Source organism: Callorhinus ursinus, unplaced genomic scaffold, assembly GCF_003265705.2.
Source record: "Callorhinus ursinus isolate GAN/ISIS: 27379988/994484 unplaced genomic scaffold, GSC_fseal_2.0 scaffold43, whole genome shotgun sequence".
Taxonomy (NCBI): domain Eukaryota; kingdom Metazoa; phylum Chordata; class Mammalia; order Carnivora; family Otariidae; genus Callorhinus; species Callorhinus ursinus.
In genome coordinates, this window is record NW_027397105.1 from 2,175,059 (window position 1) to 2,190,850 (window position 15,792).

General features: G+C 52.6%; 1 protein-coding gene and 1 long non-coding RNA gene across 3 annotated transcripts; both read right to left on the reverse strand.

Moving 5' to 3' along the window:
* Positions 1–1,442: 1,442 nt before the first annotated feature.
* Positions 1,443–6,010, reverse strand: LOC141370718 (uncharacterized). The gene is made up of 4 exons (XR_012375005.1): positions 5,101–6,010; positions 4,759–4,919; positions 4,418–4,568; positions 1,443–2,394 (listed from the first exon to the last, which is right to left on the reverse strand). It is a non-coding gene; the product is annotated as an uncharacterized lncRNA (long non-coding RNA).
* Positions 6,011–7,775: 1,765 nt separating this feature from the next.
* On the reverse strand, positions 7,776–10,932 carry LOC112817180 (asialoglycoprotein receptor 1-like). 2 transcript variants are annotated; one of them, XM_025864191.2, is made up of 9 exons: positions 10,740–10,932; positions 10,427–10,516; positions 9,284–9,400; positions 9,039–9,134; positions 8,883–8,954; positions 8,701–8,787; positions 8,460–8,611; positions 8,274–8,380; positions 7,776–8,188 (listed from the first exon to the last, which is right to left on the reverse strand). In XM_025864191.2, exons 2-9 carry the CDS (start codon positions 10,491–10,493, stop codon positions 8,032–8,034), a joined length of 855 nt encoding a protein of 284 aa, XP_025719976.1. In that variant the 5' UTR covers positions 10,494–10,516; positions 10,740–10,932; the 3' UTR covers positions 7,776–8,031. The 2 variants fall into 2 exon arrangements, with proteins under 2 accessions (XP_025719976.1, XP_025719970.2); XM_025864185.2 differs by lacking the exons at positions 10,427–10,516; positions 10,740–10,932 and having other exon boundaries at positions 9,284–9,495.
* Between the last annotated feature and the right edge of the window lie 4,860 nt (positions 10,933–15,792).

The following is a 15,792-nucleotide window of genomic DNA, read 5'->3' on the forward strand; positions in this document are numbered from 1 at the left end:
ATTCCCGCACAGCATGTACTGGGTATGTCTCTTAAGGCCCCTTTAATCTAGAAAAATTCTCCCCCCTCTCGTTTTTTTTCCCCCTGCTCATTTATTTGTTGAATAAACCAGACATGCGCTTGATAAAATCTTCCGCCTCCTGGATTTGAGGGAATGCACGCCTGTGTGCAGGTTCCCCGCCCCGCTGAATTTCCTCTAAACCGGTAGTTAGTGCTAGAAGTTCAATCGGATTCAGGTTCAAGGTTCCCTTAGAAAAACATTTCACAGGTGATGCTGGGTGGCCCCCACTGCATCACAATGGGAGATGCCTAATGTCTGCAAATTAAAAAAAAAACCACAACAACTGACCTCCTGTCTAATATTTTTATTCTTTTTTTTTAAGATTTTATTTATTTATTTGACAGAGAGAGACACAGCGAGAGAGGGAACACAAGCAGGGGGAGTGGGAGAGGGAGAAGCAGGCTTCCCTGCGGAGCAGGGAGCCTGACGTGGGGCTCGATCCCAGGACCCTGGGATCAGGACCTGAGCCGAAGGCAGACGCTTAACGACTGAGCCACCCAGGCGCCCCGTAATAATATTTTTATTCTTATTACTCACTCTGGATCTACCTCCAAAGTAGCCCAGATGGTCTGGGTCCTGGCTCCAGTGGATTGTTCTCATCTCTCCGCATCAAGGATCCTGGCAGCGTGGAGGTTTCGGGGTGCTTACACACTTTTCCTTCTGGACCAGAGGTGAGGTTGCAGCTTCCTGCCCTCAGCTAAGCCACACCCTCAGCTCCAGTCTGTACCAGGCTGTCCTGGCGTCTTGATGTTTCACTTCCCTCTGGTTGCACCTCCTCTTCTGCTCCCTTCCTCAAGCAAGCCCTCGAATGGGTTTCACGTGTCCTTGAAAACTTGTGGCTCCTTGAAAATCATGTAGTGCTGTTGTGGGTGTAGGCTTATCGATGTGACTGTTCTGGGCTGCATTCTGGTTTTTTGCTTTTATTTCATTCAGTGCCGATTTGAGGGCTGTCCACATTGCTTGTGCGTACATGTGGTCACTGTTGTTTTTCTCCATGAAATATACTTTTATTTTTTCCAGCTTTATTGAGGTATGATTGGCGAATAAAAATTATCTATGTTTCGGTGGTACAATGTGTTTTTTAAGGGGACAGTGTGGTGACTTCATATAAGTCATGAAATGATCCCAACGATCAAGTTAATTAACACATTAACACATTCATCACCTCACATGGTTACCATTTGTGTGTGCGGTAAGAACACTTGAGATCTGCTCTCTTAGCAAATTTCAAGCATACGGCAGAGAATTATTAACTATAATCTCCATGCCGTACATTAGGGACCCAGAACCCATCCATCTTATAACTGAAACTCTTTACTCTTTGACGGGCATCTCCCCATTCCCCATCCCACCCCCAGCCCCTGGCAACCACCATTCCACCCTCTGCTCCTATTAGTTTGACTTTTTAAAATTCCACAGTATTTGTCCTTCCCTGTCTGGCTTCTTTCACTTAACACAATGCCCTCCAGGTTCATCCAGGTTGTTGCAAATGGCAGGAATTCCTTCTTTTTTTATGGCCGAATGATATTCCCTGTGGTGTGTGCATCCCACATTCTCTTTATCAGCTCATCCACCGACGGACACTTAGGTTGTTTCCATGTCTTGGCTGTTGTGAATAACGTTGCAGTTAACATGGGGGTGCAGAGAACTTCTTGAGATTCCTTCAGATATATGCCTGGAAGAGGATTGTGGGAGCACATGGTAGTTCTAGGGTTAAATGTCTGAGGAGTCTCCATGCTCTTTTCCAACTGGCTGCGCCATTAGTCACTGTCTCCAGATGCTGGGCAATATTCCATCAGGCACACCCCCCACATTACACTCTGGGCAGACACGTAGGGCACTTCCAGTCCCTGTGACCCAACGGCACTGCCATAATCATCTTCGTGGTGTTCCGGAATGGAGGGACCTCTGGTATGTTTGCCCAGAAGTAGAATTGCAGGGATCAGGGCAGATATGCATTCCTAATTCTGCTAAATACCTTGCAGAATTGCTGTTCGGATGCATGCTCCCAGCAGCAGTGCATGAGGTTCTTGCTTTCCCACATCCTTGCCAGCACTTGACTTCAGCTCTAGTTTTTGTCACTCGGATGGCTGTCAAGAGAGGGCTCATTGATGGTTTAAGTTACACTACACTACATTAGACTCAGGAGTTCCTTCCCTGGGGACTGCATCTTTATATCTTTTGCTACTGTTGAAATTTTCCCTTGGCCTCCGGGCTCCTTCTCCGCTGGGTTTCTGCCCTTCTCCACACCGCCGTTCTTTGGCCTCGGAGGCTGAGCTGTTTGGCTGCATCAAATCTCTCCCTTGCCACCTGGCTTCTGGTGGCAGCGGAAATCTGAGACAGAAAGAGGAGGGAAGTGAGGATATTGACTCCACCAGGTCCTTCCCTGCCAACCAGCTGGGAAGTAGCTGCCTCTGGCAACCAAAAGTCACAACGGACTGACAGACGCAGCTCCTGTTGGGGGAAAGGGGGATCTCTCTCTTCTTGGGTTCCTGGAGGTGCTAACAACTCCCCCCTGTGGGATACCTGGGTCCCTGCCCTATTTCTTGTGGCTTCCCTAATCTTGCTCATCCTTTCGTAAATCGTTTCGTAAATGTTTATTAAAACATCCTCCAGGGGCACCTGGCTGGCTCGGTCGTGGAGCATGCAACTCTTGATCTCAGGGTTGTGGGTTCAAACCCCATGTTGGGTGTAGAGATTAGAGATCACTTAAAATAAAATCTTAAAAAAAAAATCCTCCAGGATGCCTAGGTGGCTCAGTCCTTTGAGCATCTGCCTTTGGCTCGGGTCATGACTGGGATTGAGTCCTGCATGGGGGGAGGGGGGGCTTGCTCGGCGGGGAGCCTGCTGCTCCCCCTGCTTGTGCTCGCTCTCTCTCTCTTTGGCAAATAAATGGATAAAATCTTTTTAAAAAATCCTCCAATTACCCATTTCATGTATGCTGTCTGTTTCTTGTTGGGTACCTGATACACCGTCACTGAGCTGAAATTTTTCATTTTCATGCAGTCAATTTCGCTAAAATTTTTTTGGCTTTTGGGTATTTGCTTTAGAGGTCTTATTTATGACGTCCTTGTGTACCCCTTGATAACAAGACTAATCCTTCCTTCTTTTTTTTTTCTTTTTTTCTTTTATTACTTCTGTACTGTACTTTATTCTGTTTAGGTCTTGAATCTATCCAGCATCCACCTCTGTATGTGATTTTAGGTATGATGAGTGGGGAAACAAAGGCAGAAGAAAAAATTATTAAATTTCCTTACTATATACAGCCCATTGACAAGTCTTAAAACAGGCAGAGTGACATTCCTCTGGGGACTCAGCCGCCTCGATGTTGACACTTTGCTAAGGGCAAAAGACAATCTTAGCCAACCCCCAGGATCTTGTAAGTCTACTTTAACATATAAAAATTCCTTTGGAAACTTCATTTATCTCTACCCCCCAGGATACAACTTGGCAATCACTCCCCAAGCGTATGACCCACCGATAGACATCTGAAGGGGCTCATGACTCAGGTTTTATGAGACGGTCATAAATGACCTTTTCCCAACAATAGCTAGCCCCCTCAGGGTCCTGGAAACCTTGCTTCCAAATTCCTTAGAGACTTACACTACCCCTAGCCCGCACCCAACTTGAAAGTATATAATGGGACACTCCTCATGACCCCGGTGCAGCTCTTTTCTGCCCATGGGTCCCGGCCCGGTGCTTTAATAAAACCACCTTTTGCACCAAAGAAATCTCAAGAATTCTTTCTTGGGCGTCAGCTTTGAAACTTAACGTCTTTCCTACATCAAGACACGGATTTTTTTCCCTTCGTATGGAAAACCAGCTTTCCCAGCATCCTTCCTCCACCAATTTGAGGTGTCCATTTACTGTATATTAAGTTCTAATTTGTGCATATTCTGTCTCTGAGCTTCATCTTCCATACCACTGGTCTGTTTTAAAAACCATATCGTTTTTACGACTATGCCTGTGTAATATGTTCTAATGTCTGGTAAGTCTGGTTTCCCTTTCTCCTGATTTTTGCTTCCTTTTTTCCCCAAATTGACTTTTATCTTTCTCTCTATATATATTTTTTTATCTATATTTTAAGTAATCTCTACACCCCCTCTTTCTATATTTTTGAAAAAGATTAAGTTGCTTTTACAAATCCAACTGATATGTGTATGTTATTGCACGGAATATATATATTAACTTGGAAAGAATTTTATTTTTGTCTTGTATATTCTTTGTAGATTCAAGTGTTGATAGCTGACCAATACACCTGCCAAAGCTTCTTGTTAGGTCGAATTGTTTGTTGATGGTTGTTGACTTTCTGGGTAAAATGATCGTGTTGTGTTATCTCTTCCTTTCCAATACTTACACCTCCAATGCATTTTCCTGCTTTCTGCAGTTTGGCCAGGATCCCCTGATGGTTGTAAACAGCAGCACTAATAATAGTGGGGCATAAACTTCTAATTGACCCCAATCCGCAGTCTCCCCTTTATGGTACACCAGGAGTCAGCAAACGTTTTCTGCAAAGAGTCAGACAGCAAATATTTTTGGCTTTGCTGGCTTTGTCCTAACTACTCAATTCTACCTCTAGCCCGAAAGCAGTCACAAGCAGTATGTAAACAAATGAGCATGGCATGTTCCAATAAAACTTTATTTACATTCGAGTCCCAGTGGAGTCGCCCCAAAAAAAAAAAAAACACCTTTATTTACAGGGGTGCCTGGGTGGCTCAGTCAGTGAAGCGTCTGCCTTCGGCTCAGGTCATGATCCCAGGGTCCTGGGATCGAGCCCCCAGTCCGGCTCCCTGCTCAGTGGGGAGTCTGCTTCTCCTTCTCCTGCTCCCCCTGCTTGTGCTCGCTCGCTTGCTCTCTCTCTGCCAAATAAATAAATAAGGTGTTTACCTTAATTTACAGAAACATGTGAGGGCCACTGTTTGCTGACTCCTGCACCACATCAGTAAAATCCCCTTGCTTTTAGCTGAAATCTGACCCCCGGGAATATAGAGTCCACTTCTCAGCCCCGTTTGGGGCTGTTGCCTTGGGACCAGTTCTCACCGAAGAGATGCAAGCTGAAGTGCATACTGCCTCCAGAAGTGTCCTCACAGAGAGGTACTTTTCTCTGACTCTTCTCCTTTCTCTTGCCTGAAAGGTGTCATGGGCTGGAGTGGGGCAGACATCTTGAAAGACTGATGGGATCCATAGAGTGAGATTGTAGCTCAACAAAAGGTAACTGAGCTCCTAAAAAAGGTTGCCAAGTGCTTTTTCCACATTATGCAATTTTTTTCTTTTGTACTCCATCGGTCTTCTGTACTCCCAAGTCTATTTTATTAATAGATTTTTCTTTTAAACCATCTCTTAATTCTTTTCTCTTTTTCCAAGTTTTTATTTAAATTCTAGCTCGTTAACATATAGTACAGTATTAGTCTCAGGTGTAGAATTTAGCGATTCTTTTCTCTTTTTCCAAGTTTTTATTTAAATTCTAGCTCGTTAACATATAGTACAGTATTAGTCTCAGGTGTAGAATTTAGCGATTCTTCGCTTCCGTACAACACCTGGTGCTCATCACAAGGGCCCTCCTTAATCCCCAACACCTGTTGCACACGTTCCCACCCACCCCGCCCACCCCCAACCCCATGTGACCATCAGTTTCTTCTCTAAAGTTCAGAGTCTGGTTCTTGGTTTGTCTCTTTTTGTTTTCCCTTTGCTCATTTGTTCCATTTCTAAATTCTACATACGAGTGAAAACATTTGGTATTTTTCTTTCTTTGACAAACATTTTTTTTGTTTTTTATTTTTTATTTATTTGAGAGAGAGAGTGAGAGAGAGAGAGCGCACAAGAGGGGGTAGGGTCAGAGGAAGGAGCAGACTCCCTGCGGAGCAGGGAGCCCGATGCGGGGCTCAATTCCGGGACCCCGGGATCATGACCTGAGCTGATGGCAGTCGCTTAACCAACTGAGCCACCCAGGCGCCCCACATAAACAAAATCTTAAAACAAAATATGTTTGGGGGCGCCTGGGTGGCTCAGTTGGTTAAGCGACTGCCTTCGGCTCAGGTCATGGTCCTGGAGTCTCGGGATCGAGCCCCGCATCGCATCGGGCTCCCTGCTCGGCGGGGAGTCTGCTCCTCCCTCTGACCCTCCCCCCTCTCGTGCTCTCTCTCTATCTCATTCTCTCTCTCAAATAAATAAAAATCTTAAAAAAAATATGTTTGGGGCACCTGGGTGGCTCAGTTGGTTAAGCGACTCCCATCAGCTCAGGTCATGATCCCGGGGTCCTGGAATTGAGCCCCGCTTTGGGCTCCCTGCTCCACAGGAAGCCTGCTTCTCCCTCTCCCACTCCCCCCTGCTTGTGTTCCCTCTCTCGCTGTCTCTCTTTGTCAGATAAGTAAATGAAATCTTTAGATTTTGTTTATTTATCCGATAGAAAGAGAGCACAAGCAGGGGGAACAGCAGAGGGAGAGGGAGCAGCAGACTCCATGCTGAGCAGGGAGCCCAATGCGGGGCTCTATCCCAGGACCCCGGGATCGTGACCTGAGTCGAAGGCAGCCGCTTAACTAACTGAGCCACCCAGGCGCTCCTGTTTATTTATCGGGGTGGGGAGGGGCAGGAGGGAAGGGGAGAGAATCTCAAGCAGACTCCCCACTGAGCAAAGAGCCTGATGTGGGGCTTGATCTCATGACCGCAAGATCATGATCTGAGCTGAAATTAAGAGTCAGATGCTTAACCAACTGAGCCACCCAGCCTCCCCAACATGTTATCTTTTTACTACATCATTTGATTGGGTTTGCTAATGATTTATATAGGAATTTTATCTTTCTGGTCCTTATAGTGCAAATTCTCTGTTCACAATTTGTTAAAACTCACTTGATGGCCCAGTACTTGCTCAATTTTTTTTTTAAATGTCCCAGTGTACTCGAATAGAATACATACCCTGTGGTTGATGATTTGTTAATAAATCCCTGCTTTCTATTCTGAGGGGTTTTATTCTTTTTCAAGTCCCTTGAGTTGAAACTTAGCTTATTTCCATTCAACCTTGTTTTCTAACAAATGTGCTTCAGTCTATATACCTTTCCCCCTGAGAACTGCTTTAGACCGTCCCACAATCTCAGTATGTAGTGCTTGCTTGTTCATTTCTCAATTTACCTGACTGCTTCACTTTTATTTTCTCTTATACTCAAAGTTATCCGGAAAGATGGTGAGCCCTTCATTTGCTGATAGATGTGTCTCTGTCTCTACTTTTGTGTTGATTCAATGTTTGCTGAATCCAGTGAGTGTCTGCAAAGTCTTAATCTGTGAACTCCCATCCTGGGTTGTGGATTCTGTTTATTTGGGGCCTTCTCTGCCTCGTTCCTGGTTTTCTGGCTTTCTTTGCAGGTTTAGTGGTTCTCGGTGGTAGGCTCATCTTCATGTTCACTGTATTTGTTGCCTGTCTGTGGATACTGCCTCTGTCCACTGTAATGCACACAGCAGACACCAGTGAGTTTCATTCAAAGCCTCTGAAGCACTGGACACATCGGGGTGACTCTGGTCCTAGGGGGACTGCTGCAGGTGCAGCGGTCCCCAGCAACAGGACACCTTTACCGGGGAGACTCCGAACAGGAGCCCTAACTCCCATCCCTGTAAGCACCAAAGCCCATGGGGTTCTCACCAGGTCCCGCGGCCTGCCCCAGGCTTCCCACCAACCAGCCCACTCCTGATTCCTAATGCCCAATAACCAGACAACGCATGGCACGTTTAGAGTATTTCTGGTCTTTTTTTACTCTAAAAAAGGATGACCATACCCTGCAGGCTGCGGCAGGTGACAGGGGTTTCGATCTCCCCGCCCCTCCAAACCTGATTGTACGTTCCTCAGACAGCGTCTTTCCCCTTCCCTTAAAACCCTGGATCAGCCATCCCCGAGACGGTGGAGGAGCACCACCCCCCCCCCCGACGGGAGGGTCACGGGGCAGGTGGAGGCACCGAGGAAATAAATTACGGGAGAGGAGGCTCCTAGCTGGCCGGCTCGCGCGCTGTCTCGCACACCCAGCGGTAGGGTCTCTGGCACACGTCGTCGTTCCAGCGGCCGTCTTCGGTGAAGTGCGCGCAGTCCTCGCCTCCCCCGAGCCCGTGCCCGTACCAGTCGTCCGGCTGCTCGGGCCTCCAGTTCCTGCGGAGACGAGCGGATGTGCGCCCCCACCCCCCGCAGCCCCCTCCAGCCGAGCCCCGGGGCCGCGGGGGGCGCGCACACTCACTTGAAGCCCGTCTCGTAGTCCGTACCGTCCACCCATTTCCAGAGACCACTCTGGTCGGTGAGGCCCATCCAGGTGTTCACAGGACCCATATGGTGCTGGACAAATTTCTGGGGACAGGGGAGGGGGTGGTGAGCGCTCCCCGGAGCCGCCAGCCCCGCCCCTGCGCGCGAGCTCCCGGGCGCTCACCTGCTCCTCCCAGGAGCCCACCACCACCAGGTGGGCGCTCTCCAGCTGGCAGTACCGGTCCGCCTCGGCCCAGGACTTCCCGGAGCGGGAGAACCAGTAGCAGCTGCCCTCGTACTCCAGCCAGTTGACCGGGCAGCAGGCCCTCGCCGTGCCTGGGGGGCAGGGGAGGGCGGTGGCGCTGAGGCGCGGCCGGCGGGGAGGGGGGCGGCCGAGCACGCGCGCGCCCCCGCCGCCTCCTCACCGTTGCGGTAGAGGACGGCCATCTGACAGCTCAGGCTGCGCAGGTCCGACACGAACTGCTTCACGTGCAACAGCAGGCCCGAGTGATCTGCGGGGCGGGGGGCGGGAGTCTCTCACGCGCGCCGCGACACCCCTGGGTTTGGCCCGAGGGCAGCCCCGCATCACACGTGCTGGGTCTCTGACCTTCGCTCAGGTCCTGCTGCTGTTTCTCCAGCTGGGACTCCAGCGACTTCAACTTTCTGCCCACACTTCCTCCTGGGGGAGACACCTGCTCAGCGCCCCCACGCCCGCATCCCTAGCGTTCCACGGCACCCCAGCCCCAGCCCCAGGCCCCCTCACCCTGGCTGCTCAGGGCCTTGACCTCGAACTCCGCGCTCGCTGTTAAGTTGCTGAAAGTCTCTCTCAGGGCCTGCAGCTCCGCCCGCAGCCTGGAGTCTGGGCGGGGGAGACGGTGTGCAGCGGGCAGAGGGAGGGGGCCGCGTCCGCTGTCGCAGAAGTCAGCCCTCTCCCACCCCCGCCCCAGCCCCCGCCCCAGCCCCCGGCGCGACTCCCCTCCCAGCCCACTCCCAGGCCAGGACACCCACTCTGGGATCCGATGACACAGACAACCACCAGCAGCAGGAGGCCGAGGCCCAGGGAGAGCCGGAGGAGGCAGGGTCCCGAGCAGAGCCTCCGAAACAGCGGCTGCGAGGCGGGTGGCACTAGCAAGAGAGGGCATCGCGGTCTCAGGGACACAGGGGCACCCGGGCAGCTCTGGGGCCACTGGACGACAGCGGGCTAAGACTCCTTTCCAGGACTAGGAGGAACCGTAGGGATTAAGAAATCCAGGTGGTTGAGGACCCTGAGCGGCCAGGGGCAGCGGGGGGGGGGGGGGGGGGGCGCCCAGCTTGGCCCCGCCCCAACCCGCCCGGGCCCTGAGCCTTTGCTGACACCTAGTGTCCGGCCTGTGTCACAGACGCTGATGAGCCTCCTCGAGCCTAGCGCTTGCCAGCCCGAGCACGAGGAGCGGGTGGGGGGACGGGGTTGCTTCCCCCACCCCACCCCACCCCAGAAAGGGGAGGAAAGAGGCGGAGGTTTCTTCCTCTCCCCATGAACCCCACTGCTCCGGCTGGGCTCAGGGAGAGAAGACCGAGTAGCCAGAGTCCCCCAAGTTGCCCCCACCTGCAGCCCTTCCCCACACCCATCCCCAAGGCCCCTCCTGCTCAGCCCAAACAGCATCCCTGCTCGCAGGAGAAAGAAGGGGGGCTTGTTTCTGTTGGACGGGGGCCTCATCCTTCTTGGATACTGGGTCCCTTGGCCTCCTCACTGAAGTCCGACCCCTTGACCAAATGGCTCCGGGCACCCGGGGCACTCACACTCATACACCCTCACTCACACACGGGGCCAAGGCTCACCAGGTGTTCAAGGGAAGAAGGGGGGACCTAACCCCTTCCGGTTACTCCTGGGCCCCTGGATCCGCACCCCCACCCCCTGCAAGCTCCTGAGCAGTGGGTGTCGTGGCAGGGCTCAGGAGGCCTGCGGAGGCCTGGGAGTCCCGTCACAGAGAAAGGGGCTCCAACCCCACAGCCGGCACCTCCCCCAAGAGGGGACGGCTCAGACCATCTCCTGGTGAGTGGGGCAGACCCAGGGACAGGGTCAGGGGTCACAGGAGGAAGGGGGAGCTGAGGCAAGGGTTCAAGAGCCACCTCACGCTCACCTTTCAGAACCGGAAGGAGGCATCCCCTTACCCTGTCGGAGCTGATAGTCATTGTCCTCATTGTCCAGATGCTGAAAATCTTGATAGTCATTTGTCATGGTAGGGTTGGCTGGACCTGGGCCTGGGACAAGGCTGGGGTTAGGGCTGAGGTTGGGGCCCAACGGAGCCGGGCTGTGGGGTCCAGTCCGTTTCTAAGTGATCGGTGGCTATAGGAAAACTTTCTTTCTCCCATTCGCTCCCAGGCCTACATCCAGACTTCTTCCTCTGAAGTTTTCCCGCCCGGCACCCCCCCCAGCCCCCCCCCCCCGGCCAGCCCCCGTCCCCTGCCCTTCTTCCCCTTTTACTTGCTGACGGTCTTGAGGTTGGTTCCTGGATCCCTCAATGCTGTGCAGATCCTAGGCTAAGAAGGGGGCTGTAGCCTGGAGACTTGAGATGCGCGGACAGCCCTGGACGATGGGAGGGGAGGGAGCAGGGTCCATACGAGGGCCCTGAGCGCTTTGTGTCTGCGTGTGCGTGTGTGTGCGCGCGCGCGCGCGCGTGTGTGTGCACGTGTGTGTGTGTGTGTGTGTGTGTGTGTGTGTGTGTGTGTCCCAACACTCAGAACCTGGCATCCCCAGTGCCCGGGACTTTGGACAGTAAACAGAGGTGAAAAAGGATTTGGAACTCAGGGGATGTGTGGAGTGCGAGTGGGGGATGGGTCGCCCCTGCTTTCCTCCCCAGGGAGGGGGAGTCTCCTGGTCTGTCCCCCTCCCCCTTACGCCCCTGCCAGTCACTCCACTAATCTCTGCAGGATTTGGGATGGGGAGCCAGGCCAGAAGGGGCCAGGGGAGCATGCACTCTGCCTCCTTTCACTTCCTGCTGCTAAATTTCCCAGAATTGTTGGTGTTTCCAAACATCCCTGGCCAGGAAGAGGGAGCCGCATGCTCTGCTCTTGCCCAATCCGGGCTCTGACCCTGGCATCTGAGTCCCGTGGAGGCTCAGCGGCCAGGCTCTTGGGCTTGGGGCTCGCTGGCTTCACTCTCCCAGGGAGCAAAGTCCTCCAGGCAGCATGGGGGTGGTGCAGGGAGAGACAGGTGAGCAGTTTTTTCCCACCCCAGCTGGGACTGGTGCCAACAAGCTCCCATCGGCTCCTACTGTGTGCCCAAGGATTCTCATCTGGGAACTCCTCTCATGAACCCCAGTCCCATTTGCAGATGAGGGAACAGGTCCAGCAGGTAAGAGTTTACCCAGGGTTGTAAAGTGCAAGGAAGGAGGAGACGGAGGACTCGAATGTAAGCCTCCGGACTCCAGGACCTGTGCTCTGTCCCCCAAGCCACACCCAGAACCGGGATCCCATACCATCACCTCGGCTGGGCCCTGGGGTCCGCGAGAAGCTAAAGCGCAGACCCTCACAGCCCCACGGGGGTTTCGGGGAGGAGTGTGTTAGTTCGAATTATGCTAAACTGGAAATTGGGCAATATTAAAGATGTTAATTAGCCTAAGCCCCATATGAGAAGGTGTGCAAACCTTATGTTACAGTCATTTCAGTGACCGAACTAGACTTTATTATGAGAGTTTTACAGTATATGAAACCTCAGGAACGTGGTCCTTGCATGAAATATGAAAGGCCTGGGCACACCCTCATCTGTGTCCTGAAAAGTCCCCTGTTGTTTGCACGCACTGGGACTGTGGCCAGTCATCTTGGGGACTGTGGGGCTGTGAGTTTAGCATTCTCTGATATCATCACTCGCAATCTGGTTTATTCAGGCAAACAAACCTATGCTGCTTTGGGCACAATAGTAGTTCCTCTTGCAGAAGCAGTGATGGGGAGGTAGCGCAAGAGGGCTTCTGGGTAACAGAAACACTCAGCTTCTCTATCTGGACCCCGGTTGCATGGGCGTGTCCCATTTATGAAACTGAAGAAAGCTGTGCACTTTGGATTTGTGCCGTCCTCTGTTTGCGTGTTACACTGGAATACGATGTTTCTGAAATCTGGTTTTTACCTGTAACCACGAACCCCAAACCCACTGATAAGGGAGCAGGATGCAGATCGGTGCTGACAAATGCTCTCCAAAGCCAATAGCTTTAGAATGGGAGTCCGAGGTGACAGAACAACGTGCAGAAAGCCAGATGAACAACATGATACACTGACCGACCGGGCCACTAATTTACAAGTGAGCCGCCTGCAAAATACCAGAGACAGTCCGAAGAAACAGAAAAGTAGCCAGAAAGAAAACTACGCCACAATGGTGGTGTGTTTATGCTGAGAACTCACCCACCCCTTACATTTATTCCTTTAATAATATATATCTTGGGGGCGCCTGGCTGGCTCAGTCGGTAGGGCCTGTGACTCTTGATCTCAGGGTCATGAGTTCAAGCCCCATGTTGGGCGTGGAGCCTACTTTAAAAAAGGAGAATATATATCTTAAATTATGCAAGGTCTTCAGGGACATAGAGCCTCATGTGTTAATTCTCTACTGCTGAGTAACCAAGTATCACAAACTTAGTGGCTTAAAACACAGTCCAACTGGGTCCTCTGCTCTGGTGAGATCAAGGTGCTGGCAGGACTGTTTTGGTTAATGGAGGCGAAGGAGAAAAAGAACATGCTTCTAACATGTTCGGGTGGCTGACAGAGCCCAGTTCCTGGCAGCTGTGGGACTGAGGTCCCCCCTTCCTTGCTGGCTGTGAGCCAGGGGCTGCCCTCCTCCCCGGTGGGTCACCCATGCTCCTTGTCACGTGACCCCTCCATCTTCAAAGTCAGCAGCAGCACGTGGAATCTTTCTTTTGCTTCAGATCTGACTTCCTCTATGCTTTTTCTTTGGTAAAGATTTTATTTATTTATTTCAGAGAGAGAGTGAGAGTGAGCACAAACATGAACTGGGGCAGGGGCAGAAGGAGAAGCAGGCTTCCCGCTGAGCAGGGAGCCCGATGCGGGGCTCGATCCCAGGACCCCGGGACCATGACCTGAGCCAAAGGCAGACGCTTAACCGACTGAGCCACCCAGGTGCCCCTCCTCTATGCTTTTAAAGGGGCCCATGTGATTAGATTAGGTCCACTTGGAAAATCTTTTCTTAAGGCCATCTCTGCACACATTATATATGGTCATATATAAGGTCAGCTACCTATAACATAACACAATCATGAGAGTGATAGCTCATCATATCCAGGTTCCAGGGATGACAGCATGGGATCTTGGGGGACACCCTGCGAGCTCTGCCTACCAAACTTCGCACAGAGTGACCCCACCCCCTCTGAGTACACGTCCCTGCAGGTTGTGGAGCTCATTAGGAGGGCAGTCCAGGGAGGCTGGGCCAGGAACCTGGCACTCCCACCTCCTGCGCAATCAAGAAAGGCTCTGGAAAGGGGCTCTATCATGTCAGCCTATAAAAGCAGGTAGGATTTCATCAGCAGTAACAAGTGACCCCAGGTAGAGGAAAGAGCAGTCCAAGAGATACGACCTGAGAAGTAGTGGGGGCCACCCAGAGAGCCTTGGATCTCAGGTTGCTGATCTGGGAATGTTATTCGGAAGCTCAGCGCCTCCAACATGGGGAACGTGAACCCCAGGGGGTCTCAAGATCATCCACTTGGAGTGTGGCAAGAAAATATTAGCAAGTCACTTATATACATTTGTATCCTTAGTCTTCAGACTTCTACTCCTGTTAGTGACTTGTTGCAACAAGGTGGTCTCTTCACAACCTAGCAACTTAAAACATCTCGCTCTGCTCCTGAGGGCCAGGAATCTGGATAGAGCTGAGCCTCTTGGTTCTGGGGCGGGTCTCTCAGGAGGTTGGAGGCCGGACGTCATCTCGGTTACTTTCCTTTGAAGACTTGGACCAAGGCTGCAGAACCCAGTGCAAAGTGACCCACCCACAGCTCCTCACCATGTGGGCCTCCCCGTGGGGCTGCTGGGTGTCCCGACAACAGGGCGGCTGGCTCCCCCCAGGGCCAGGGATTCAGGGAGCCCAAGACACGAGCCGCAATTACTTCCCCTCAGAGTTAACTCTCCATCATTTCCACGGTATCCTCGTGGTGACCCGGGTCAGCCCCATGCCGTGCAGAAGGCATGGCTCAAGGGTGTGAATGCGGGAGGTGAATAATTGGAGGCCATCTTGAGGGCTGGCAACGTGTCTAGAATTAGTAAATGGGTGAATATATATTGGGGGACACGTGCTCGACAACATTTTACAGATGGGGCACCTGAACAACAAAGTTTCAGACCCTGGCTGCAGGCTCCAAGATCCATGAAGAGTTGCAGGCAAGGCAGATCCGTAAGTTAAACAGTGGCCTGGGCTTGGGGTGGGTGATGGGTCCGAGGTGTCGGCCAGGAGGCGGGGAGCTGGGTTCCAGGGAGAATCTGTGAGGCTGGAGGCCAGAGAGGGAAGGTCACATGGGCAGAACTTGAGCAGATGATGGGATTGGACTGCATGCCTGCTGAACATGCATGAGGGAGGGAATCGGCATGGGGGGGGGGGGCATCAGTGCAGGTAAGCGGGGTCCAGAAGGTTGCTGGAGACGGGTCTAGAGTCCACAGAGGTGTCTGTGCTGGAGACACTGAGAGTCTTGAGTGTTGCGCAGGTGTGGCCCTGCAATGAAGCGTGCCCCATGAGACATGGTGGGAAGGAAGAAGCTGGGACAGTCCCTGCTGATGGAGGAAGCAGAATAAAGATCCCCAGCACGGCCGGTCCGACGGGCCCAGGACTGGGGCTGAGCCCAAGTGCCAGGCTCAGACTGCCAGGGAGAGAGGGGGAAGGGCCTCCGATCATGGGGTGGTGAGTCAGGAGAAGGAAGTGCTTCGGGGCAGGGGTGACGCCCCAGAGAAGAGAGGGAAGGAAGGGCGCTGAAAGCTGGGGGATCCCCAGGAAGGGTGTCAGGGCAGGGAAGCCGAGCAGCAGAATGAGAGCCGCTCTTAGATCTGAGCTCACCTCGCCCTTATCTGGAGAGGGGCTTTAATGCCCAGCTCAGAGAGTTACTGCCGAGGTTAAATGAGAGGATGAGTGAAAAGCGCTCAGCACAGGGCCTGGGACGCACTAGAATGCTCCGCACATGCTAGCGATCTGGATTCTTATCACTAGCCACACAGCCAAGAGGGTTGGGTTAGCCCCCCAGGGCCTGTGAATGCAGGCAAGGAGGAAGGCTGGGGTCGAGACAGCAGAGCACATCTGTCCTCCTCTCTGGGAGGGTGGTCAGCAACTCCCCTGGGACAGGACTGGGGGCCTGGCGTGTTGGCTGAGTGTGCGGAAGACCTGGGTGCTGAGCCCCCTCAGCCTTCGCCTACCGCCGCTCGGGGCACTTTCCAGTTTGGGATGGGCCTCCCGGGCTCTCGCCCCCGGCCCCCCAGGGTCTGGACTGCCACTCACATTGCCTGGCTGCAAAGTCAGGCACCTGGAAAGCCTCTCGAAGAGGTGACTGAGCTGATGA